Here is a 25,727-nt window from a genome sequence, read left to right as displayed (position 1 = left end):
CCTGGCGGCGTAGTGTGTTACTGATGGTAGCCTTTGTTACATTGGTCCCAGCTCTATGCAGGTCATTCACTAGGTCCCCCCGTGTGGTTCTGGGATTTTCGCTCACCGTTCCTGTGATCATTTTGACCACACGGGTTGAGATCTTGTGTGGAGCCCCAGATCGAGCGAGATTATCAGTGGTCTTGTATGTATTCCATTTTCTAATTATTGCTCCCACACTTGATTTATTCACACCAAGCTACTTGCCTATTGCAGATTCAGTCTTCCCAGCCTGGTGCAGGTCTACAATTTTGTTTCTGGTGTCCTTCGACAGCTCTTTGGTCTTCACCATAGTGGAGTTTAAAGTGTGACTGTTTGAGCTTGTGGACAGGTGTATTTTATACTGATAACAAGTTCAAACAGGTGCCATTAATACAGGTAATAAGTGGAGGACAAAGGAGCCTCTTAAAGAAGATACAGGTCTGTGAGAGCCAGAAATCTTGCTTGTTTGTAGGTGACCAAATACTTATTTTCCACCATAATTTGCAAATAAATTCTTTCAAAAATCAGACAATGTGATTGTCTGGATTTGTTTCCACATTTTGTCTCTCATAGTTGAGGTATACCTATGATGACAATTACAGGCCTCTCTCATCTTTTTAAGTGGGAGAACTTGCACAATTGGTGGCTGACTAAATACTTTTTTGCCCCACTGTAGATATGCATGATATATTGAACGTGCAGTATGGGTAAATCCCATCTGAGTCTTTGAGACAAGTATGGGCAGTCTGTCCATAGCTTTTTACCAGCTGGGATACAGACAGTGAAAAAAGCCATCAATACCACCTGAGGAGGTAAGAACCTGCAGAGGGAAAATTTAGGATCATTAAGGGGATTTTTATATAATTTGTAAACGTGTCCTACAACAAAGTGGCAAGTGAGAAATAAAGAACAGGTAAAGTTCAGAAAAAATAAATAAATAAAAAACTCTAGTACTCCAATCAGCTTAGGAACATTTATCAACTACATGAGAAGTCAGATTATTTATATCTTTGGTTGGGGTACCCACGCAATGAGGCACCATTCCTATCTTGATTCCAGTAAGGGGACAACGTACAGGGCTTACGCCTTTCCTTTCCATCCCCAAGAGACACCATCCAACTTTCTGTGTAGGCATTTCCAATTTGTTGCATTTTCTGAGCAGAGATGGAAACCAGCACACCTAATACCCATAGGGCCTCGGCGATGTGTTCAAGGACAGGCCCAGCACTTACTCTCGATGTTGACATCTACTGGATTTAGGCCTCCACTGAGTTGTTTACAGTTAAACTCAGGTTTAATTAGCCCTATGTTTAGGACTTGATACCCTGACCAAGGGCTGCTGCATTCTCAAGCTTCCCAGAATTAGCACCATTGAGCAGTGGCGGACAATATATTTTTAGAACAGGCAGTCAATGTTTCCACTACAAAGAATGCCTGTGCCTTGTGCAGCCTCTTGTCAGTTGAAAGTGTTAACCATTGTCTGGAGTACAGTGGTCTGCTGTGCCGGCAGCATTTGTCAGGAACAATCACACAGTTCTTTTTAAGGGACTTGAACACCAAATAGTTCATCTGTTTCCTTGTAAACAGTGGGTACACAATCCCTGGGTTTAGATTTTTCTTTTATTCTCAGGAGAAGAGCTTCCAGTATACAGCAGATCGGTAGTTTTCCGTGCTGATGATATCTTGGCCCTAGTAGATCTTAATGCTGGTGCCTTAGCTACCTGATAATGCAAGTATGCTTTTGTAGGGGTTCAGAGTTTGGCATAAAGGTAAAGATGAAATTAGGATTTGTAGGGGATAGGGAAAAGGTTTGGGTGTAGTGTGGACAAAGCAGAGTGAAGACCTAATTTATTGGACTGTAAGCTCGCAGGAGCAGGGCCCTACTAAACCTCTTGTATTGAATTGTATTGTTGCTGTATTGTCTCCCTTTATATTGTAAACTGTTGGCGCTATATAAATCCTGTATAATAATAATAATAATTAGTGTGCTGCTTTTCCTAACTGTCGAATCACAGGCTGAGAGTAAATTGGTGGCTAAGCTGTATTGTCTAAGTGCAAGGAAAAGGGAGGTCACTGACCTGGAGTATAAACAAATGGCAAAGACTCAAACCTATAACTGGACTTTGCAGCAATGAGCACCTAGAAGGGAGAAGCATGTCAAAAAACAAACAAAAATCCCCAGCTCACTTAAAGCGGTTGTAAAGGTAAAAGTTTTTACACCTTAATGCATTCTATGCATTAGGTGAAAAAACATCCGACAATACCGCCCTCCCCCCCCCCCCCCCCCCCCCCCCGTTTTACTTACCTGACCCCTCGAAAGTCCCGCGCTCACTCCCGACATCCTCTTCGCCGCTCAGCCTGGCCGTTGATTGGCTAGAGTGGATGGATTGAAAGCAGCGCAGCCACTGGCTCGCACTGCTGTCAATCACATCCAATGATGCAGCGCACCGGGGGCGGGGCCAAGTGATACAGTGAGCAACTATGACCGCCAGCCGTATCACGGGAGCGCGCCCGCAAGAACTCACTACCATGCGAGGGAGACCAGGTTCGGGGCCACTCTGTGCAAAACGAGCTACACAGTGGAGGCAAGTATAACATGTCTGTTATTTAAAAAAAAAGAAAAAATTGCTTTAGTGATCCTTTAACAACCAGCCTGAAACAAACTGAATTGTCTACCAGTTTACGTTAAAACCAGGGGTTTAGTTTGCAAACATTTTCAAATATATTGATTGTACCATTGCTGACAGCTGAAGTGTAAACAAAAAAAACAGTTGGAGGTAGGCATCGGTGAGTATTACAAAAAAAAAAAAAACAACAACAACATAAGGTATCGGGGCATCCCTAGTATATTCCATACCTGTGGGATCACTCTGGGAACGGGAAATCACTGTATCCACACCGCTGCTTCAGTCATCTCCATTAGATTTCAGGTCCATTGCCCAGTGGCTGACCTCCTGTGTTCACAATGCAGCAGGGCAGTCGCTTGGCACAGGACATGGAAGCAAGTGGAGATTACTGGAGTAGCTCTGTCTACCCAAGTGACTTCCAGCTTCTAGGAGGATCCCACAGGTATGGAATATACATAGATATAGTGGTCCAGTTCAAAGCAATGTAACTATGTAGAAATATCCATACCTGGAAATCTTCTTTAAAGACCAGCATGTGAAAACCAATCTATATACTGCAGAGGCCACTTCACGGCACCCTAGTGTACCGCACTCTGTAATTTGAGAGTCTCCAAAATTGGAATACACACACATACTGTATACACACCATACAATGTTGTTATATATAAACGGATAGATTGAAGACAAGTATGCCTGGAGGGAGCCCACCCCTCCTTAAAAGGTATATATTTCTTTGTTGTTTTTTGACGGGTCACTGACCTGGCCTGGCTGTCTGGCAGAGGTGCATGGGTTACAAGGCTGATTGAACACAAATACAAAACACTGGCCTGTAAAACAGTGATGTATATGCATGTGAACAGCATAGTTACACATTTGCCTGGTGAGCAGCTGCAAGTGTTCGGATTAAGGGATAAGGTCACGTATTTATTTTAAGAATTAAGTAAGAATTCTGTCAGGAAAAGGGGGGGGGGGGGGGGGTTAGTGTTATGGTCAGCTCACTTGTTAGGTGTAGGTTAAAGACCATGGACACGTAGAGTTGCCTTTTAGTTTTGACATTGAAATTCTTGAAGAATTTGAACATCAAGAGCTAATGTATCAAACATGGAAGCAGCTTTAGAGGATACTTCTGCACCTTAGTTAAGGGTAAGCTGATCCAAAAAATATGTGCCCATCCAAGGTGATAAACCTATCTGACAGACATGTGCATTCTGCATGGATGCAAAACAATATAAGCTTGCATGCAAACTATGAAGCTCCCAAAAAGTAATCCTTCATTCCAGCCAAATGATCCTAAAGCAGATATCAGATGCCCTTTCTTATCGTGGAAGAACCCCACTTTCCAGTAAGGAACCCCTGCTAAAAACTACTAAATCTACAGCTCACTAAACATTAGCTTGGTGGTCACTGGAAAGAATGCTTATTTGTGCTGAGTTTGGAAGAATCCCCCCTTACAGATAGCTAAACACATCATTGTTGTCAGTGGTTACTTATTTGAGAGATGGAAATTGCTGATTGCTCAAGAAATCCTAGCAAGGTCTTGAGGAACCCTAGAGTACCATGAAACCCTGATTGAGAAAGGCTGTTCTATAAAATTGAAAAAGAACCAGATCGATTCTAAGGATGTTAAACATGGCACTTAAAGTGGACCTATTATTAAAATTCACACTATAAATCAATCAACAGGGCAACGGTCAATGACCTCTTTCTTTCAATAGATGCAGTTTCTGCATTCCCTCATGTGACCTAAAGACTAGACAGCCTAGACCACATGACCACCAGGAATACTATGGGTGGTTCTCGTCATCATCGGTCAAGTCTATTGACTTTAGTGAAGTATGCCCTTTCTGGTAGGCTTGGAACCATCGTGTAGCATGGTTTGCCATTCAGAGCCCCCTTAGGAAATGGGCAAACACAACTGTACTCATCTGCAAATACAATTACAAACTATACATAAGTAAACACATAAGTACACTGTTGAGATTCTTTACATCAAGCTCATTTCTTTAGGATGCATATCTTAAAAAAAAAAAAAAATTAAGATTACAGTTCCTCCTAAGATTTACATGTGACCTACTTTTTTAAAAATTGTTGTGATTTGGCAAAAAGGCATTTGTATTAAATTAGTTTACTGGGCAGACCGGATTTTTACCCCACTTTCATATCCATGGACAGGACTGGGATAAATCTGGTTCTCTGATTCAGAGTCCATATAGCAGGGATATGCAATTAGCGGACCTCCAGCTGTTGCAAAACTACAAGTCCCATCATGCCTCTGGGTGTCATGCTTGTGGCTGTCAGAGTCTTGCTATGCCTCATGGGACTTGTAGTTCTGCAACAGCTGGAGGTCCACTAATTGCATATCCCTGCCATATAGGATGGTTGCAAGATAAAAAAACCATGTGAGAGATACATTTGGGTTAGTGGTCACGTTATTTACATATGATACAACTAAAAGACAACTATCGCAGCTTTACATGGAACTTCTCTTTTTTGCTCCCTTTTGGTCTGCTAAATATACCAATAAATATAGGTTTTGTTATATCTGTTTCATATGAGCAAAAGATACCAGTTGATCCTCCATAAAACCAGTATGGGCCTGTGTACTCTGCAGTGTAATATCAAGCAACTGCAGAACACCTCCACCCTATTTTATGGAGATGAGGCAAGGAGGAGGTATTCAGCAGTGCCAACACTGTTTGACCCTAGACAATGCTCCTCTTCCACAATTGCAGTACAAGCGTTGTCAACCTAGAACAGGAAATGTGTTTTTGGCAGGATCACCAGGGAATTTGAGGGGTAAAAAAAACCTGACCAACCAACAACAAAGAACATCTAAGAACTGGTGAACTTGCAAAGGATTAAAGAAGAGTAACCCCCCCCCCCCACACAAAAAAATTAAAAGACAACCGCTACAAATCAAATACTGTAGCGACTAACTTTTAATATTAGAACAATTACCTGTCCAGGTTTCCTGCGATGTCGGCACCAGAAGCCGATTTTCGGATCAGGTCTCAGCTGCTGCCGCCGTCATTCAAGTTAAGGGAAACTTGCCTTTCGGCTTCACTACTTCTCTACAGCGCATGCGAAGTGTGCTGCACTTTCTAGCTGGCCAGGCAGCGGTGGAAGAGGAGGAGGGGGCGGAAATTCCAAGGGACAATGCCGCTGGCTCCTGCTGCTGTCAAAGTCAGTGAGCCAATGAGGAGAGGAGGGGGTGGGGCTGAGCCGTGGCTCCGTGTCTGAATGGACACGCACAGAGCAGCGGCTCGGCTCAAGTGCCCCCACAGCAAGCTACTTGCTGTGGGGGCACTCGGCAGGGGGGGAGGGGCCAGGAGAGCCGGCAGGGGGGAGGGGCCAGGAGAGCCGACAGGGTTGACCCAAGAAGGGGAGGATCTGGGCTGCTCTGTGCACAGACAGCACAGAGCAGGTAAGTATAACATGTTTGTTATTTTTAAAACAAAAACAACAAGACTTTAATATCACTTTAAATATTTGTTCACTTTAAAGTGACTCTAAACTCTAGCTTAAAAAAAAATATATATATATGTTAATGTATGTTAGTTTTCCAAAACACATTTGTTTTTTTAACCCATCACTACTTTTAGATTAGCTTTTAAATGCAGAAATGTAGAGGTTGAATGAAAACTATATAGGGGTCTATTTATAAAGATTCAATCAGAAAATCGTGTGAATCTTCTTAGAAAACATTTATAAATGGACCACTTACACAATATTGTTGACGATTATTTTTTTTTGCTCATAGAGGTCTGCCCATCTGACCAAAAAAGAGGGAAAACTAAAACTGGCTATACACTTGTAGAATTTTGTTAGAAATGTTTTGTTTTAAGAACATTAAATTGGCTTTTCTAACCATTAGGCCTCATGCACACTGGACGTTAAAATAACGTTTTAAAAACGCTAGTAGCTTTGCAGTGAGTTTTTCAACTTTTTTGCAATAGCATTTCTTAGCATCTATTAGCGTTTTTTTGCATTAGCGTTTTAGCAGGGTTTTTTTTGAATGGATCAAAAACGTTAAAAAACGCTGGCGAGTGGCGTTTTTGAGCGTTTATCAGCGTTAGATCATTTTTACAGCTGAAAAATGTCTCTAAGAACCCACTAGTTTTGGGGTTTTTTTTACTACTCAAAAACGCCACTGCCCAAAACTGATGAAAACAGCCTATGTGTGCATGGACACATAGGAGAACATGATGGAGAGGTTAAATGTAGAAAAAAAAAACATCTACAGCCAAAAATATCTGCTGTAAAAACGTCAAAAAAAGTCCAGTGTGCATGAGGCATTAGTGGTGTCAAAATCAACATTTGTTTTTCATTTCAGCAATGGAAAATTTCAAAGGAGCAGGTTGGAAGTTTTTATTCGAATGAACACATTTCTATCACTGTATGTGGTTTTTATTTGGTAAAGTCCATTCATTCCAAAAATCAATCGTTAAAAGCAAATTCAATTTTAAGAACATCAAGTCATTGAATGGAAGGATCATTTTCATGCAAATTCATACAAATTTAGTTATTTATTTAGTTATTTACTAGTTAATTCACTAGTGTATGGCGAGCTTAAGAAGGAATGAGGGGCAGAGGGATTTAGTTCTAAAAGGGGGGGTACTTCCTGAGGGACAGCCAGGATATATACTTATGGAAATAGCTTTTAGTGATTGGATCTTCCAGTGTCCAACTCATAACTAGTGCTAGTCCTTGAGCCTCACAAGAGCTACTTAAATGAACAGCCAATTTAATTTTCCCACTGAGCCATCTGTAATGATTATCTAAAACAGTATAAAAAAAACAGGGCTTAAGGTCATCAAGGGCTGGGATTAGGAATTCCCAGAAAGGCATTTAAAGGTGAAAAGAAAAGAAAAAAAAAAAAACAAATAATACACTTGCACGTTTATATTGAAAGCAAACCAAAGGTCAATGGATAAGCTAAACGCAAGCTTTTGCAGAGGAAGAAAGACATTTTTAAAGCTACTAGAAAATACAGTCAATATCTTTTTTTTTTGTTTGTTTTTCCAAAAAAAATAAAAAAATAAAAAAATAAAAAATAAAACCGATTTTCAATGGATTTTATAGTCTTGGTTCCTGAGCACAGTGGGGCTGAATTTATCCTTTTTGCCCCCTAAACAACTGCCTTGTGCTGTCCCCTTCCTACCTCACCAGGTTGTCTAACCTGGGCATTATACTAAGATCAGAGGATATACCTACACAAGACACACCAAGGCTTGGGTCGGAAGTCTGAAATACCACTCTAGAGAGCCATCTATGTGAATAGCATATACACTACAGTGGAACCTTGGTTTACGAGTAACGCGGTTAATGAGCGTTTTGAAAGACTTTTTGTTTCTATTCTGACTCACAAAAACGAGCAGAATTCAAGCTAATGGGCGGTGGAGTACCGCATTTGGCCAGAGGTACGAGGGCGCCATGGGACACTCGGAACGGTTCGGAGCCGTTCGGAAATACTCGGAAACACTTGGAAATAGTCAGTTCCCGAGGCTTTCCGAGGTTCTCCTGCACCCACCCCACCTCTGGGCACATGCGGTATTGCATGTAATAGAAGTCAATGCGGAACAAATTATCTTCATTTCCATTGACTTCTATGGGGAAACTCACTTTGATATGCGAGTGCTTTGGATTACAAGCATTCTACTGGAACAAATTATGCTTGTAATCCAAGGTTCCACTGTATCTCAACAAAAGTGAGTACACCCCTTACATTTTTGTAAATATTTTATTCTATCTTTTCATGTGACAACACTGAAGAAATGACACTTTGCTACAATATAAAGTAGTGAGTGTACAGCTTGTATAACAGTGTAAATTTGCTGTCCCCTCAAAATAACTCAACGCACAGCCATTAATGTCTAAACCGCTGGCAAACAAAGTGAGTACACCCCTAAGTGAAAATTTCCAAATTGGGCCCAACTAGCCATTTTCCCTCCCCGATGTCATGTGACTCGTTCGTGTTACAAGGTCTCAGGTGTAAATACAGAGCAGGTGTGTTATATTTGGTGTTATCGCTCTCACTCTCTCATACTGGTCACTGGAAGTTCAACATGGCACCTCATGGCAAAGAATTCTGAGGATCTGAAAAAAAAAAAAAAGAATTGTTGCTCTACATAAAGATGGCCTAGGCTATAAGAAGATTGCCAAGATCCTGAAACTGAGCTGCAGCATGGTGGCCAAGACCATACAGCAGTTTAACAGGACAGGTTCCACTCAGAACAGGTCTCGCGATGGTCATCCAAAGAAGTTGAGTGCACATGTTCAGCGTCATTTCTAGAGGTTGTCTTTGGGAAATAGATGTATGAGTGCTGCCAGCATTGCTGCAGAGGTTGAAGGGGTGCGGGGTCCGCCTGTCAGTGCTCAGACCATACGCCACACACTGCATCAAATTGTTCTGCATGGCTGTCATTCCAGAATGAAGCCTCTTCTAAAGATAATGCAAAAGAAAGCCTGAAAACAGTTTGCTTTAGACAAGCAGATTAAGGACATGAATTACTGGAACCATGTCCTGTGGTCTGATGAGACCAAGATAAAACTTATTTGGTTCAGATGGTGTCAAGCGTGTGTGGCGGCAACCAGGTGAGGAGTACAAAGACAAGTGTGTCTTGCCTACAATCAAGCATGGTGGTGGGAGTGTCATGGTCTGGGGCTGCATGAGTGCTGCCGGCACTGGGGAGCTACAGTTCATTGAGGGAACCATGAATGCCAACATGTACTGTGACATACTGAAGCAGAGCATGACCCCCTACCTTTGGAGACTGGGTCGCAGGGCAGTATTCCAACAGGATAACAACCCCAAACACACCTCCAAGACCACCACTGCCTTGTTAAAGAAGCTGAGGGTAAAGGTGATGGACTGGACAAGCATGTCTCCAGACCTAAATCCTATTGAGCATCTGTGGGGCATCCTCAAATGGAAGGTGGGGGAGTGCAAGGTCTCGAACATCCACCAGCTCAGTGATGTCGTCATGGAGGAGTGGAAGAGAACTCCAGTGGTAACCTGTGAAGCTCTGGTGAACTCCATGCCCAAGAGGGTTAAGGCAGTGCTGGAAAATAATGGCGGCCACACAAAATATTGACACATTGGGCTCAATTTGGACATTTTCACGTAGGGGTGTACTCACTTTGTTGCCAGCGGTTTAGACATTAATGGCTGTGTGTTGAGTTATTTTGAGGGGACAGCAAATTTACACTGTTATACAAGCTGTACACTCACTACTTTACATTGTAGCAAAGTGTCATTTCTTCAGTGTTGTCACAGGAAAAAATATAATAAAATATTTACAAAAATGTGAGGGGTGTACTCACTTTTGTGAGATACTGTATTGTCACCCCTTTCTGCTATAAGTTTAACTTTAGGTGTCAAGACCTTAAGTAGGTGAGCTGTAAGTACAATGAACACCAAAATACAAAGGCAGCACAGTAAAAGTACCCAGTACGATTGCATTTGTGGGCAGTCCAACAATTTAGAACCTTATTATACACAGGACCTCATCTTCATATGAGACCGGCTATGTGCTGCCACTGGCAATCCCTGGGGACAGCTCAGTCTGCATCAGTAAGGCTACTATCTCAAGCAGTGGCTGCTGGGCAAAGTCATTTTCAAACCACTGATAGCTGGGGGTGACAGCCATGGCTCTGTAGAGGTACTGAACATATGAACAGTTCTCCATCCTGAAAAGGAAAACATGAGAACACGTGTTGCCATTGCAGACCTGCTTCTGAAAATGCAAGTTGCCTCTTTGTCATGCTGATCCCCTAACTTCAAAAGAACAAAATATGCAATGAGAGAACCCAGAACTCCTAGGTTTGGGTCAGTAACTACGGGAACTGGAGACCAGTAGGGAAATCAAGTCTAGCTTTTTTTTTAAAGAAAGAAGTTCTCGCTGTATTTCTCTTATGGCAGGTTTCTTTCAAGGAGTTTCGAATGGTTGCTTTGAGGGTACAGCACTTTGCTATAATGAATAAGTGTTCCATGTACAAGGTTAAACTCCAGACAATACTTTTTCATCATGGAAAGGTTAGAAAAGGGGTCTCCAAACACTCTAAACAAAAAGGGCCATGTTACGTTCTTTCAGACTTTAGGGGGGCCAGACTAGAGCCAGTTGGAGTAGAAAATGTCCTGGTGTCCAGTGGGAGTAAACAGTGCCCCATCGTTGGCATCAACGCAAGGCCTAGTGCCCCATCCCTGGCATCAACGCAAGGCGTAGTGCCCCATCCCTGGCATCAACGCAAGGCCTAGTGCCCCATCCCTGGCATCAACGCAAGGCCTAGTGCCCCATCCCTGGCATCAACGCAAGGCCTAGTGCCCCATCGTTGGTGTCAGCAACAGGAATCATGCCCAATTGTTGGTGTCAGTGGATGGAAAAGTGCCCCAAGGCCTGGATAAAGGCAAGCAAAGGGGCACAGTTTGGAGACCATTGGGTTAGAACCTCAACAAGGATCTTCTAGTGTAATCGATTTTCCTATTCTGGCATTTTCCCTATTAGTTCCCATGGAAACGCTTCAACGGAACAAACAAATGCTAGGAAAGGTTACAACTTCTATTCTTGTTCTTTTTCTGCGGTCTGCGACTATCTCAGACCTAAAATAATGGTCTAGAGTTAGGCTTTAAACAATGTACGTGTGGACAGCGTCTAGTACAGCAATATTTATTTTGGGTATCTCTCTATGAGAGTCTGATTTATGTAAACAGGAAGATGTGGCTTACTGTGTTTGTAAACTACCATGCATGATCATTTCCCGAAAACAACAAAAACAAACAAAAAGGTTCACACACATCAGCCGAGCTCTACCTTTAAGCAGAAATATATAAATAAATAAATAGAACATTTAATTTGAAATTCCTGTCCTCCCAGTTACACAAAATGACATTATAAGAATACATGGTATTTTTCTAAACACAATAAAGATTAGACAGATTAGTGATGTATATGGATTAGCCAGGTCAGAGGAAGGAAGGCTAGAGGCAGCAAGTCATGGGTGCTCAACCTGTGGCCCTCCAGCTATTGCTGAACTACAAGTCCCGTGAGGTATTGCAAGGCTGCCAGTTACAAGCATGACTCCCAAAGGCAGAGGAACGATGGGTTTTGAAGTTTCACAACAGCTGGAGGGCCACAGGTTGAGCACCCATGCAGTAAATTAACCCTTTCCTCAGGGCTATTTTACCCAGTCCCATGGGGCTCCTGAAATTCATAGAATGCATTAAGATAAGAAAAACTCTGACTTTACAATCCCTTTAATAGAACAAGCTGAAGTTAGAAGCCGACTGGTTACTAGGCCTAGCTGCACCAGTTTTTGTAAATCCCTATGCCTATTCCTTTCACAAAACCTGGGACCTGTCGATTTTCGAATTACATGCCACCTGATTTTGATTGCCGTCTATTAGATCTATGAGGGATGAACTAATCCAGGGATATGCAATTAGCGGACCTCCAGCTGTTGCACAACTACAAGTCCCATGAGGCATAGCAAGGCTCTGACAGCCACAAGCATGATACTGAGAGGCAGAGGCATGATGGGACTTGTAGTTTTACAACAGCTGGAGGTCCGCTAATTGCATATCCCCGAACTAATCTAATTGTCAACAAGACAAACCCCTTGTGACCTACGTGATGCTCCCCTTTTGCTCCCCTCCCCTCTTATACAAGCATTCCTTTTCTCTCTCCTCCTTTCCTCTCTACTTTTACAGTTCTTTTTTAAGAAGTACTGTTGACACGTTTTAAGAGCCCTGTAATACTGTATTGCTTTCTTATTGGCACTCTGTGCCTCCTAAGATGCTTGGACACTGAATACTTTGTGATGTTGGCCTTTGTGCTGTGATGGTATTTCTGATATCTTGTGATGGCTCTGTATTCCGCTCTCCTAAAATTAATAAAAAACTAAAAAAAAAAAAAAAAAGAAAAAAAAAAGTGTGGATGGTTGAATCTCTGCTGCCAGCTATGGTATTCAGCCAGCCATGATACCAACATCTGATAGGATGCATTTCTAAGCAGTTAAGCTTACAAATTTTCACCTGGCTCCTTCAATTTTTTAATCAAAGTTTGTCTAGTTGGGTGATGCTGGACAGGCCACCCCCCCAGCTTGCATTTCAACCAAGTAGGAATCGCTCAAAAATGGAGTTGTGTATGGCCACCCTAACTAGCAAGGTCTACCAAAAAGACAAAAAAATAAATAAAAGGGGGAAAAAAAACCCTTACAAGCTAGCTGTGGACCTGTTTGCCAAGGCAAGGGTGCCATCACTCAGCTTTCTCGTGGAATCCTATTAAAAAATTGAGCATCCCAAATACCATGAGAAGAAGCACAAAGCGGGTGCTGGATTTTAGCCAATTATGCTATCAGTGTTTTAAACACAAAATGATTTTGTTGAAATGATAAAATTACTACAAATCGCGTTTAATATTTGCCTGGAGTTCTGCTTTGAAATCTAAGAGGCGATTATGTCAGAACACTAAAAACAGCTCTCCCAAAACCACAGCGTATTTACCCTGGAAGTCATGTGACCAGTATGTGTAAACTAAAAAAAATACAGAACTGGGGAAAGGGTCCTTTTTGTTGAGAAAACGCATGTAAAAATGAAGGGAAGACAAACACGCTGCATCTGCCACATATTCCTTACACATCATAAAAAATAAAAAATGAAGAAATGTAAAAGCTTCAAAAGTAATCTTGAACAATTATGATAATTAAAAGACAGAAGATGCAGATTCCTGCCCAAGTTTGATTGCGACGGGTTATTCAACATACCTGTCTTAGAACATCATGAACTGCAGGACAGAGGAGGTCACATGCAGCGGATCTGAATAGAAGCCAATAGGGCTCCAAGGCTTCAGATAATAAAAATGGCACTGGCGCATAACTCCTCTTATAACAATATACACAAAGGGTGGATAGACACTATGGAATTCAGGAGTCAATCTGTCCAATCCAGGAGGAAGCAAGAATTATTTAGAGGCAGCTCCATTCTCAACAACTAGAGAAAACCTTAAAGTTAGGTGCCAGCAGAGCCAGGTTTAGACCTTGGGAGGCCCCTCATACACAGAGTTGGTTTACATTCTCAATGACAGTCATATTTTTTTTTTAAATGCTTGACACAACATCATTCTGAGGTCACACATGGCCACACACAGTCATAGTGCTCCATGTGTGGTTTGCTTGAGCTGCCAAAAATGTATTTTAGAATTTTACAGAGAATATATATATATATATATATATATACACATATATATATATATATATATATATATATATATATATATATATATATATATATATATATATATATACATATACATACATACACACTTTTTAATATTGTCTTATATATAATTTTTCCATAGAGGGGGGTCCCAGAACAATTGCCCCTTTTGCCCCCTTATAAATCAAGTTATAGCTGCTTTTTTTTTGCTGACTACATGGTTCTGGGGATTTGTCCAGCCCTGATATGCATAATACTGTAAAGTACCCCGTTTCCCCGAAAATAAGACCTAGCGTGATTGTCGGCGATGGCTGCAATATAAGCCCTACCCCCCAAATAAGCCCTAGTTAAAGTCCTTGTAGGTCTTATTTTCAGGGTAGGGCTTATTTTCGGGGAAACAGGGTAGGGCTCATTTGGGGGGTAGGGCTTGTATTGCAGCCATCACTGACAATCACGCTAGGTCTTATTTTCGGGGAAACAGGGTAGTTACAGCATTTGTGTATGGTGTGATAAAAGCTGAAACTCTTCTTAAAAAGAATGCTGGGTAAGCAACTTAAAGCCCCCTAATGCAAACGAAGAGTTCAGCTCATGGGTAACCATTTAGGACCCCACAGTTTGCTTCGCTCAAATGTTTAAAACTGGGGCTCCCTACCCCAGTGATGGCGCGATAAAAGTAAGGGGGGACACTGGGCCGAAGCCACAGGACATAGATGAGGCTCTTCTTCCAGAGACTTTGTGCCCAGGAGATCTACAGCTTTGATTTTTTGGTAAAGTTCCCCGTAGGGGATTAGTCACATGTTACATGGTCTAACCGGTGACTCTTCCAAAAATATAAAAAGCAGAACTTCCTGAAAACAACGCAGAACTTAGACTCAAGTGACGAAAATGCTATTAGTCACATGAACGGTCATTTCATTTCCATTCCCTACATAAACATATGGTCCTTCAATCCCACAAGCACATAATGCAGATTGCAGACAAGTCCAACATGGCATCTTCACCAAAAAAATAACAGCTGCCACTTCTGATTCATCTCTCGCTCTCCGTACTGAATTACTAACAGCACCTGCTGCACGCCCCTGCTAGGACACCAACCAATTCTATTTCTGTCCTTAGACAAGAAAGCTTTCTTCATGCTGAGTAGAGTACACTAACAGTGGTGACATGGTACTCAGGTCAGGCTTATATGGGCCAATAAGGTCATGGTGCACCAAATACATCAAAGGCCTCATACACACTGGTACTCCTCAGTTAAGCTTTTCTAAACACAAGAGTTGTCTAGTATGTACAATCAACTTTAACGCCTCCCAGATCCCTTACCTACATTTAGATGTTCCTGCTTATAAGCCTGGGATCACACTATAGCGAACATAGACATCGCATGTGATTCGCACTCGCACTGCTGTGCCGATCACATGCGATGTTTGTGCAATGCGAGTTCAGCCATACATTTGGAACCTGTCAGAATTTGTAACGTTAGTGATGTTCCGTCGCTGCCATCTTGCTACACCCTGCACTGGTCCACAGTAAGGATACAGTCAGAAGGCGGCAAGCAGACCATTTTGTTACACCCACCGGAGTGTTGCATTACAAAATTATTTTTAACAGTAAACTTAGTTTATATAGTGAAATTCAGTTTTTTCAAATCCGTCATGCTGTTTTGATGTGACAGACAGAGCAGCCCGAGCAGTCAAATGGAGTACAGCCTCGCTGTCTGTTGCTGAGGCGGATGTAAGGTGCTGTGAGCAGAGGCAGAGGGGTGGACAGCCCATACTGCTGTCCCCAGCCTGTTTTGGCTGCTGCATGGGTACTTTTTTTTTTTTTAGGTCAGGTCGGTCCGGTCAATTCAGCAGGGAAGGAGGGGGGTGGGTGGAGGCAGAGAGAAGACTGTGCGCCGCCAGCGATCTGCAGGCTGAAGCAATTAAAAGATAACAAATTTTCCCCAATCAAGCAGACTCTTTCTCCACTTTTGGGTGCCGCCGCACAGTAATCTCCTGTGCAACAAGTACATGACAGTCCTGGTCTGCCCGGCAGATTGATATAGAAGAGAACAGGCCTGTCATGTAAGGAAAGAGTCCGGGTGACTGGGGAGAGTTTTTTTTTCTAATTGCTACAGCCTGCAGATCACGGGCGCCCAGTCTACTCTCTGCCTCTGCCCACCCCCTTCCTTCTGGGGAATTCTCTGACTGGCATAGCTCACCAGCCCCATTGCAGCCTAGACGCCAGGCTCCAGGACCCAGCAGCCAGACCCCAGGCTCCAGGACCCAGCAGCCAGACCCTTGGCCCCAACAGCCAGACCCTAGCAACCCAGCCGCTGCATGATCGGGCTGCATTTCATGGGCACTGGTAAGGATGCATCTCATGGGCACTGGTAAGGCTGCATTTTATTTGGTGGGGAGGGGGGTGTTGGCGCCGACACAAAGCATCACCTCCCTGAAATTAGTTTTTGCAGGTTGGGATGTCTGAGAAGGGAACATCACTTACGGTACAAATTCTGACGGGTCACCTAATCTAACGAAACACCAACATCACATCCAAGATGGTGACCCCCAGCAGCAGTCTAGGGGCTTTTGGATGTCTACACAAGGGGGCCTTTCCAAAATATATAACAAGCGTTAACTAAAATAAATGCACATATGATCTTATGGGAAGATTGGCATTAAAATGAACAGCCTTGTGACAGGTTCTCTTTAAAGCAAATGGCTAGTGATGGCATCTGAGAAACATCTTGAGGTTTCCTTAGTAGTTCCAGAGCAGACAATAGTGCAGATGTCTGTCCTCTCCCTCTGGATGGACTTTATAGTCAGTTTATGAAAGAATCTATTGTACGCAGGGAGAGCCATACACACGCCTTGATCTGCTGACTGCACGGAATCCAGCAACAGCTGCTCTGTTCAGGCAGTTTTCTGTGCCTCTGCCAACCCTGATATATGGGTGTGCAAGTGAAAGAAGCTGCCAGTATGCATATAGAAGCGTGAAAAGAAGGCCGCCACATACCAGGCTGCAGAACAGGAAGAGGGGAGCTGTTCACACCCTTCACTTCTTCCTGCATGTCTATTCACTGAAGATCAATCCATCCAGCTTGGGAATTACCAACTTATGCGATCAATCTAGATAACCATTTCAATTTTTTCTTAAATGACTGAAAACGCCACAGATCGATTTATGCTGGCCGTGTACGGCTTGAATTTTGGACCATGCGGCTGAAATTAGAGCCGTGGATGACCTTGTCCGCACCACCTGGGCTTGACAAACTTCCAATAGAAAAAAAAAGCCGAACTTAAAATTTTTGGTCACACGGTAACTGTAGCCAATCAGATGCAGTCAGGCTTTTATTGCTGTCTGTGCCCCCGTTAGGGAGATTTACCCCCTCTTTTTGGCAGGTTTACCATCGTCATTTAAAGTGAAAGAAAATCCTACAATTTGGGGTGTCCCCAGAACAGTAATAGGAGGGGGATATCATCCAATGAGTTCTGGTGACAACCAGAGATTCCACCATTTTAGAGGGATTTCCTCTCACTTTATGGTTTGGCTATGGGACAGGAAGTGAAGGGAAATCTCCCCAATGGGTCACAGATGAAAAAAAAAAAAAACCATCAGGGATCATACCCATCCCCCCAAAAAAATAAATAAATAAATAAAAATTGTGCTTTAGTTCCTCTATAAATAGTACAGGTTTTAAAGATGAGCTGTTCATCAAACCAGAGGGACAACTAAAGGAAGAAAAGAGGGACTGATGGGATTTGGTTCCCAAAGAGGGACAGTCGCTCTAAAATAGGAGACAGTCGGGAGTTCTGAATCAGTGGCTCACTGAGAAGTAAAGCCAGGATCAAGAACAATATTTGCTCCTTAAAAGTGGTGTTCCGGCCGAAATTATACTTTTTAAATATAAATACCCCTATAATACACAAGCTTAATGTATTCTAGTAAAGTTAGTCTGTAAACTAAGGTCTGTTTTGTTAGTTTATAGCAGTAGTTTGTTATTTTATAAACTTACAGCAGGCCGTGGCCATCTTAAGTGTGGGCATCTGAAGCCAGACTGTATTTCTTCCTGGATCTCATCCTTGCAGATCTCGCACATGCTCAGTGCAGCACAAGCAGTGTAATAGGTTTCAGGTCAGGTTTCCATAGCGACGGCAGTTTCAGAGGAAGTTGCCGCCCCTTCCCAGAAGGCATTGCAAACAGGAAATGATGTGATGGGCCGCGGCCAGGGAGGAGGAAGTGAAAAATGAATACAGCAGATATACAGTAGGTGCTGAGAAAAAAAAATTAAAAAATATCCAATTTGTTTACAGTGCACAGTTTAGTGAGGGATGCTGAAGAGTTTAACCAGTTAAGGACCGCTCTATAGCAAATTTACTGCTACCTAGGGGGCGCACGTGTGGATTTGGGATTACTCACAGCAGAAGCCGATTTGTGGGTGCCCAGTGCTGGATGTCCGCCGGCACCCACCGATCGTCTGGTAGAGACCCAGAATGTTACCAAAGCAGAGCTGTGGGGGTGGTCCGAGATTTGTCCACCGCTATATTGCAGTGCTGCTATAAGACGCTGATTGCCACCATTACTAGCATAAATTTTTTTTTTTTTTTTTTTAAATACAAATGTATATATATATAGATATATCTATATATATATCTATATATATATCTATATATATATCTATATATATATCTATATATATATATATATATCTATATATATATCTATATATACACACACACACACACACCATAGTTTGTAGATGCTATAACTTGTGCGCCAATCAATATACGCTTATTGGGATTTTTTTTTTTTACCAAAAATATGTAGCAGAATACATATTGAAGAAGAAATTAGATTTTATCAATTATTTTAATAGATACAATTTATAGCAGAAAGTAAAAAAAAAAAAAAAATTCTCAAAAAATGTCATTTTTTTCTTTATAGCGCAAAAAAAAAAAAAATAAAATGCAGTGGTGATGAAATACCACCATAAGAAAAAAAATTATATAAAATTTTATTTGGGTACAGTGTTGCATTACCGGGCAATTGTCAAAGTAACGCAGTGCCGTATTGCAAAAAGTGGCCTGGTCATGAAGAGGGGGGGGGCTACTTCTGAAGGTCAAGTGATTAAAGTACAGTAGTACCTTGGATTACGAGCATAATCCGTTCCAGAAGAATGCTTGTAATCCAAAGCACTCGCATATCAAAGCAAGTTTCCCCATAGGAAATAATGGAAACTCAGATAATCCGTTCCACAGCTACTGCTGGTCTATGCAGTACTGTATGTGGCCAGAGGTGCGGGGGCTCCGGCGTATGCAGTACCGCATGTGGCCAATGGTGCGGGGGGCGCCGGAGACACTTGAGAAATGACACTTTAAAATTTGCATTATGGTAAACATGGCAAAAAACTTCTAAATCTGAACAAATTGAAAGCATACTTTCCGTTTTAAGTTAGGCCAGGAAGGCAAATTCTCGCAGCCGACATGAAGATTCAGGTCTCAGTAAAAAAGAAAATATTATAGAAATAAAAATAGACTGCCCCAGTTTAATGGGGGATCAGAGGCAGCGCTCTGCCAGCAGAGTACAGGCTGGATTGCAGCTGGGAAAGCATCAAACATCTGCTAGCCATAAAAGGTGTCATTATCACATCCCATATGCCAATCTACTGGGAACAAACTATTTTCTGAGCTCTGTTTGCCAAGTCTTGAAGGACGAGTCCCAGCGTGTGCTTGTGATTGCTGGCACCAGCGACAGTGGTAGGCTGAGAAGGGATCCTTCCAATACATCAAAGGAAGAGCCAGGTAATGCCTCATCCATGTTATTAAAGGGAAAACGGTATGAAATCAGAGGAAAATGCGTGCTTTAATCTACTAAAAAGGTACAAACGCGCCCCGGCTTCTTGCAATGATTCAGCTGTTTATCTCCTTTCTGAAGTCCTGATTATATAATGAAATCTGTTCTTGAGCAGCTGCTTAGGAATCAACCCAATGGCCACCCTCACTTTAGATATCTAAATGAACAAGTTGAACACTCGTGAGGCCATAATTAATCCTTTATTTTTTGCCTAGGCAAAGGCGTAAAAAGAAAATGTTATTTTAGTTCATCAGAACTCTGACTTTTAGTATTTCCATTTGAACCAAGCACTTTGTTTCTTATTACAACAGGGGTGATCTACACGCACCGACCACTTTATTAGGTACACCTGTTCTATTGCTTGTTAACACAAATTGTTAATCAGCCAATAAGATGGCAGCAACTCTATGCATTTAGGCATCTAGACGTGGTAAAGACGACTTGCTGAAGTTCAAACCGAGCATCAGAATGGGGATTTAAAGAGGAAGTAAACCCTGATGGGTTTTACTTCCTTTTTTTTTCCCTGCAAAGTAAAAGCATGATGGGCTACTATGCATCGCATGAGCACAGGAGCCGTCAGTCAAGGCACTTGCTAGTGAAGAAATGGCTCGGAGGGCCATTTATTCACAGCGCATGCGCCGATGACATCAGCGCATGCGTATATGGTAAATATCTCCTAAACCGTGCAGGTTTAGGAGATATTTACAGTACCTACAAGTAAACCTTATTATAGGCTTACCTGTAGGTACAAGTGGTGTGACTAGGTTTACAACCACTTTAAGTGACTTTGAACGTGGCATGGTTGTTGGTGCCAGACAGGCTGGTCTGAGTATTTCAAAAACTGCTGATCTACTCTGATTTTCACGCACAACCATCTCTCGGGTTTACAGAGAATGGTCCGAAAAAGAGAAAATATCCAGTGAGTGGCAGTTGTGTGGATGAAAATGCCTTGTTGATGTCAGAGGAGAATGGGCAGCCTTGTTTGAATCGATAGAAAGGCAACAGTAACTCAAGGGTGCCACTCCTGTCAGCTACAAACAGGAAACTGAGGCTACAATTCGCACAGGATCACCAAAACTGGACAATAGAAAATTGGAAAAACTTTCCCTGGTTTTCTGTGGTATTCTATGCATTAAGATAAAAATCTGTGTGTAGCAGCCTCCCCCTCCCCATAATACTTACCTGAGCTCCATCCCTATCCAGCAATGTCTAGGAGTGCCTCTGCCTCTCCCTCTTGATTACTAAAAAAGAAAACCATCTACTTGAATCATAAAAGTTGCCACCATTCCTAGATACAAGGAATAAAAATATCCCCAAAAAAGGTTGATGGGACTTTGAAGGCAACCAAGTAGTTAAAAAGACAAATTTTATTAGATACAAAAAAAGTATACAAAATAATAATGAGAATACAAACATATAATTTAGAGAAAAATATAACAATAGAACCACTAAAAACAATGGTGTGAAGTGGTCATGATGCTTGTGAAGTCTTCCACACGGCCCTCTTGATTGGCTGAGGCACAGCAGTGGCACCATTGGCTCCCGCTGCTGTCAAAGCCAATCAGGAGAGAAGAGGGGGTGGGGCCGAACCAGGGCTCCGTGTCTGAATGGACACAGGGAGCTGTGACTCAGCTCAGGTGCCCCCATAGGAGGCTGCTTGCTGTGGGGGCACTCAACAGGAGGGAGGGTCCAAGAGAGCCCACAGAGGGATCCAAGAAAAGGAGGATCTGGGCTTCCATAAGCAAATCCACTGCAACAGAGCAGGTTAGTATAACATGTTTCTTACTTTTAGAGAAAAACTTTACAAATCACTTTAAGGCAGTTCTGAAGGCAAAATTTAATCCAATCCGGTACTAATAAGGTGTATTATAATAATAATAATAATAATAATAATAATAATAATGTGGCTGAGAGTATTTCCCTATTGTCATTTGTGTAACCGCTACAAAGGCCATAATAAAAAAGATGTCACTGCATCACAGCTGGGACTTCCCTATTTGGTTATTTCACATTTTCGAACAGTGTTAATCAGATACGTCTCAAAGTAAAAGCTCCAGGACTTTCCCCAATGATGTCACAAGTAGCGGGGGATCTCTGAAATTCGCTAAAAAGGAACATGACCCAATCACGTGGTTCTGCAATTTTTGCGGCAGTGGTGTGAAGCTCTCATTTTAATCCTAATTCAGCCAAAAGTTCCTTTTTAATTGTGGGCTGAGTGGGAAGGATTGGAACTACTTTTTTTTTTTTTTTGCAATCTGTGGCTCCATTGAGAAAATTTCCTATTCCGCCTGGTTGAGACAGGGATTGATAAGAAATCACCCCAGTGGGGATGCCAACTACAACCATAATAGCATTTTCTGTAAACAGGTAGGATGCCAGATTACTCCCACCACCTGTGTCTTCTGTCCCAGTGACATCGGCTCCCATCATTGCTAAAGCTGGCCATACACTAGAAGAATTTTAATCAAAAATGTTTGTTTCAGGAATGTTCATTCTATTGCCAAATCATTAAGGTGGTCAAATCAACTTTCATGTATGTCCATAGCGACAAGGAAATTCGAAGGAGCAGGATGAACTAAAAAACTAATTTTTAATAGTGGGTGTGATTTTTGTTCAGGAAATTGCATTCATTCCAAAAATTGATTGTTAAAAGCAAATAAGATTTTGAAGTACTTTTGAATGACATTTGTCAAGTCAGTAACTGAACTGATGAACATTTTTGTAAAAGGGTTTGTTCAAAAATCTACAAGCGTATGGCCAGCTTAATGGAGGTGAAGTCTCCAAACAGGGCCACAGAGAGCAATAAAAACTTAAAGTGGTTGTAAAGGCTGTGGTGGTAAAGGCTCAAGGTTTTTTTTATCTTCATGCATTCTATGCATGAAGGTAAAATACCAGTGTTAAGGCCCCAAGAGAGCATCGTCTCTCCCAGGTCTCTCCCTCCTCATTGGCTGAGACAGCAGCGGGAGCAGTCAATCGCAGCCGGTGATCCAATGAGGAGAGAGTCGGTGCAGGGCAGAGCTGCACTGTGTGCGTCAACGGACAGACAGAGCAGCGGCAGAAGAGTGAACTTGCTCGGGTGCCCCCATAGCACAGGCGGAGGGAGGGACCAGGAGCGCCGCCATGGGACCCGAGAAGAGCAAGGTCAGGGCCGCTCTGTGCAAAACCACTGCACAGAGCAGGTAACCATGAAATGTTTGTTATTTTTTTTATAGAAAAAAAAAAAAAACAGCCTTTAATATGACTTTAAAAGTGGTTCTAGTCAGGGCTGGGCTCAGCTGTCGGCTAATTGCCAGCTCCCATCTCTCTCCACAGTTACCCAGCTGTTGATGATCCTGCTCGTCAGTCCTGCCTACTTAAGCTGTCCGGTCCAGAGGAGCTCTGCCTTCTCCTTGGTCACATCACAAGAAACTATCTCCTGCGCTCCTGTTTAAAGACTGGCTTTGCTGACATCCCTTCTGGCTCCATATCCTGCTTGCTGTTCCAGTACTTGGATCCCTGACTTCTGGCTTGGCTGACTATCCGTTCCGGTTACTGAACTTTGGCTATGTTTTTTACTACGTCTGTTCTTTTTACTTTTATTGTTAAACAAGTGTGATTTAACTGTACTTCTGCATCGGTCTGATTTCATGGTTTTTGACAGTTTCAAAGGTAGGTTTTTTTACCTTGAATGAATTAAGGAAAAAAAAACCTGTGTGCAGCTTAACCCCACCATAGGCTTACCATAGCCCAAAAACCTGATCCAGCGATGTGCTCAAAGGCAGCGACTCTACGCTCTCTCTCCCCTCACTGGAGATTGAAGCAGCAGCAAGAGCCATTGGCACCTGCTGCTGTCAATCACAGCCAGTGAGGACAGAGGGGGTGCTTAATGAACACAGCGTGCTGCTTGGAATCAGGCCCACACGAGTGCCCCTATAGCAAGGGCACTCAGTGGGGGGGGCAGGAGCGCTGGCAGAGAACCTGAGAAGAGGAGGGTCAGTGCTGCTCAGAGCAGGAAAGTATATGTTTATTATTTTTAAAAAATTAAAAAATCCTTTAGAATCACTTTAATGCAAGTATTAACCTTTCCCAATACTAACCAAAACCTACAAATTTTTTTTTTTTTTTTCAGGAATTGAATTTTAAACTGGCCACCAACAGGCTGTTATTGAATGCAGACCACAAACATAGTACAACTGTAGAATGGCTCACCTTCCAGAATCCTTTCTGCTGTCCATACTGTCTCCTCTTCTCTTACTTCCATCCTTCCCATATTCTGGGTCTTGGAGCATGAGGACCTCAACGGGAATGTTGGCTCCCTCACTACTCGTGCTGCCCCTATGAGACATCCGCTCTTGATTGGGACGAAACGTAAGGCTGGGCTGGGACGTGCGTTTCATGGCTTGTAATTTAGCCAGGGGTACGATGTCACACTGAGGTGGGCGATGCCAAACTGTCTGGTTACTCAGGGCATTGTAATAGTAGAAGCGGCTGCTCTGCTGGTCATACAGCTCCCACCACTGGTTCTCATCGCACTGGCGGACGTGGACATCTAGGGGAGGCTCCCAACCACATTCTCCAGTGTTTAAGTTCACATACATACGCTCACGAGAGCGTGGCTCGATGATCTCCACCCAGTCTGAGCTGCAAGAAAAATGAAAGATGGTCAGCAGGATGTTCATTCTTGTTTAATATTACACTACTGAACTTCAAAAGATACTTCAAGATGGAAGAAGGAATTTGTAATTTATTTGTGGTCAGAAATCAGAAAAAATATAATTAGCACAATTAACTGCTCCCTTTTTTTAAACAAGCTTAAGTCATCCAAACTGGAATTTGTGGCTACCCAGAACAGTGTTAATCAGATACGTCTCAAAGTAAAATCTTCAGGACTTTCCCCAATGTTGTCATAAGTGCCGGGGGATCTCTGTGCATTCCCCGGACTTCACTTTGAGATGTGGTTGATACAGGCCTTTGTATTGCTGTGGATGGACAAAAAACGTGTTCCTTGAGGGACCAACACCTGGAGCAGGGAGAAAGCTGGTGGGAAGGTTTGTGGGAGACACTGCGTGGAGCCATATCTGGTGAGCAGAATACTCAGAACCGACATTAGTGAGCATTTGCTCACCAGAAATCGCGGATCCATTTGGTCAACCATTTCACTAGCAATGGACTGCTTGAGAGTTCATTTCCATTTGCAAATTATGGGAAGCCTACTTCTCCCAATCCCTCGTTCGCTTACTGATAGGGAATGCACAAAGATTCTCCAGTAGTCGTGGCATTATTGGGGAAAGTTCTTTTATTAAGTCCTACCCAGCATGCCTACCTAAACAGCTGTAAATAGCTGTAATGTAATGGAAACCAACAACCCTAGAAGAAGCTCTGTACACGCTCCCAGCAGTAGTATAAGATAAAGCAACCGACAGCGCTTGGTACAGCTACATACAAAATGCCAGCAACATGCTGTAAAAGTAATTCTCTTTTATGAGATGTTTTCAATTAAAAAAATAAAAATCCAAAAACAATAGTCCTGCCTAGACAGCTTTTGATGCAGTATTTCTTCTAAAAGAACATACAAGTGTAGTGCTGGCTTTCCTATCAGTACATTGTAGTGTGAAGTCAAACATTGACCAATGAGATCCTACATGATTGCCTACTCCCCTGTTGACATAAGCTGCTTAAAACAACCCTGAGGTGCCCTTCAGATTTCTTCAGGGGTGGCTTGGCAAAATGCCTTAAAAAAATGCCTAAAAAACAAAAAAATTGTATACAAGCTATTGGGTACATCAAGTCTGCTTTTTAGTTACACAAAGTCACAAGTTTCCATTGAACACTATTACAGCCTTCCAGCCACCGGCGTCCTAAAAACAACTGGGTCATCGAATGATGAGGAAGAGGTCCGGCATCCTTGTTTGCCCCTCCTCTGCCTGTCAGCACCGGTCATTAGCTAAATGAGGGAGAGAAACATTACAATGCTAGTCAGTAGCAGTGTGCAAAAGGTGTGTGTTTGCTTTGGAAGAATAAATCACCTCTAATGGTGAGAGTCCTACGTGTGT

General features: G+C 42.5%; 1 protein-coding gene across 2 annotated transcripts in view; it reads right to left on the bottom strand.

Moving 5' to 3' along the window:
* Positions 1-25,727, bottom strand: part of LOC141113469 (rho GTPase-activating protein 39-like) — a 145,377-nt gene that overhangs the window by 65,766 nt on the left and 53,884 nt on the right. For both annotated transcript variants that reach the window (XM_073606577.1, XM_073606579.1), the window contains exon 2: positions 23,884-24,315. In XM_073606577.1, coding sequence (XP_073462678.1) covers positions 23,884-24,315 — 432 coding nt within the window. The remainder of the gene's footprint in view (positions 1-23,883; positions 24,316-25,727) is intronic.

The sequence above is a fragment of the Aquarana catesbeiana genome, linkage group LG12 (genome assembly GCF_042186555.1).
Source record: "Aquarana catesbeiana isolate 2022-GZ linkage group LG12, ASM4218655v1, whole genome shotgun sequence".
NCBI lineage: Eukaryota > Metazoa > Chordata > Amphibia > Anura > Ranidae > Aquarana > Aquarana catesbeiana.
Note: the sequence above shows the minus strand (reverse complement) of the source record. Positions and strands in the feature narration are given on the sequence as shown.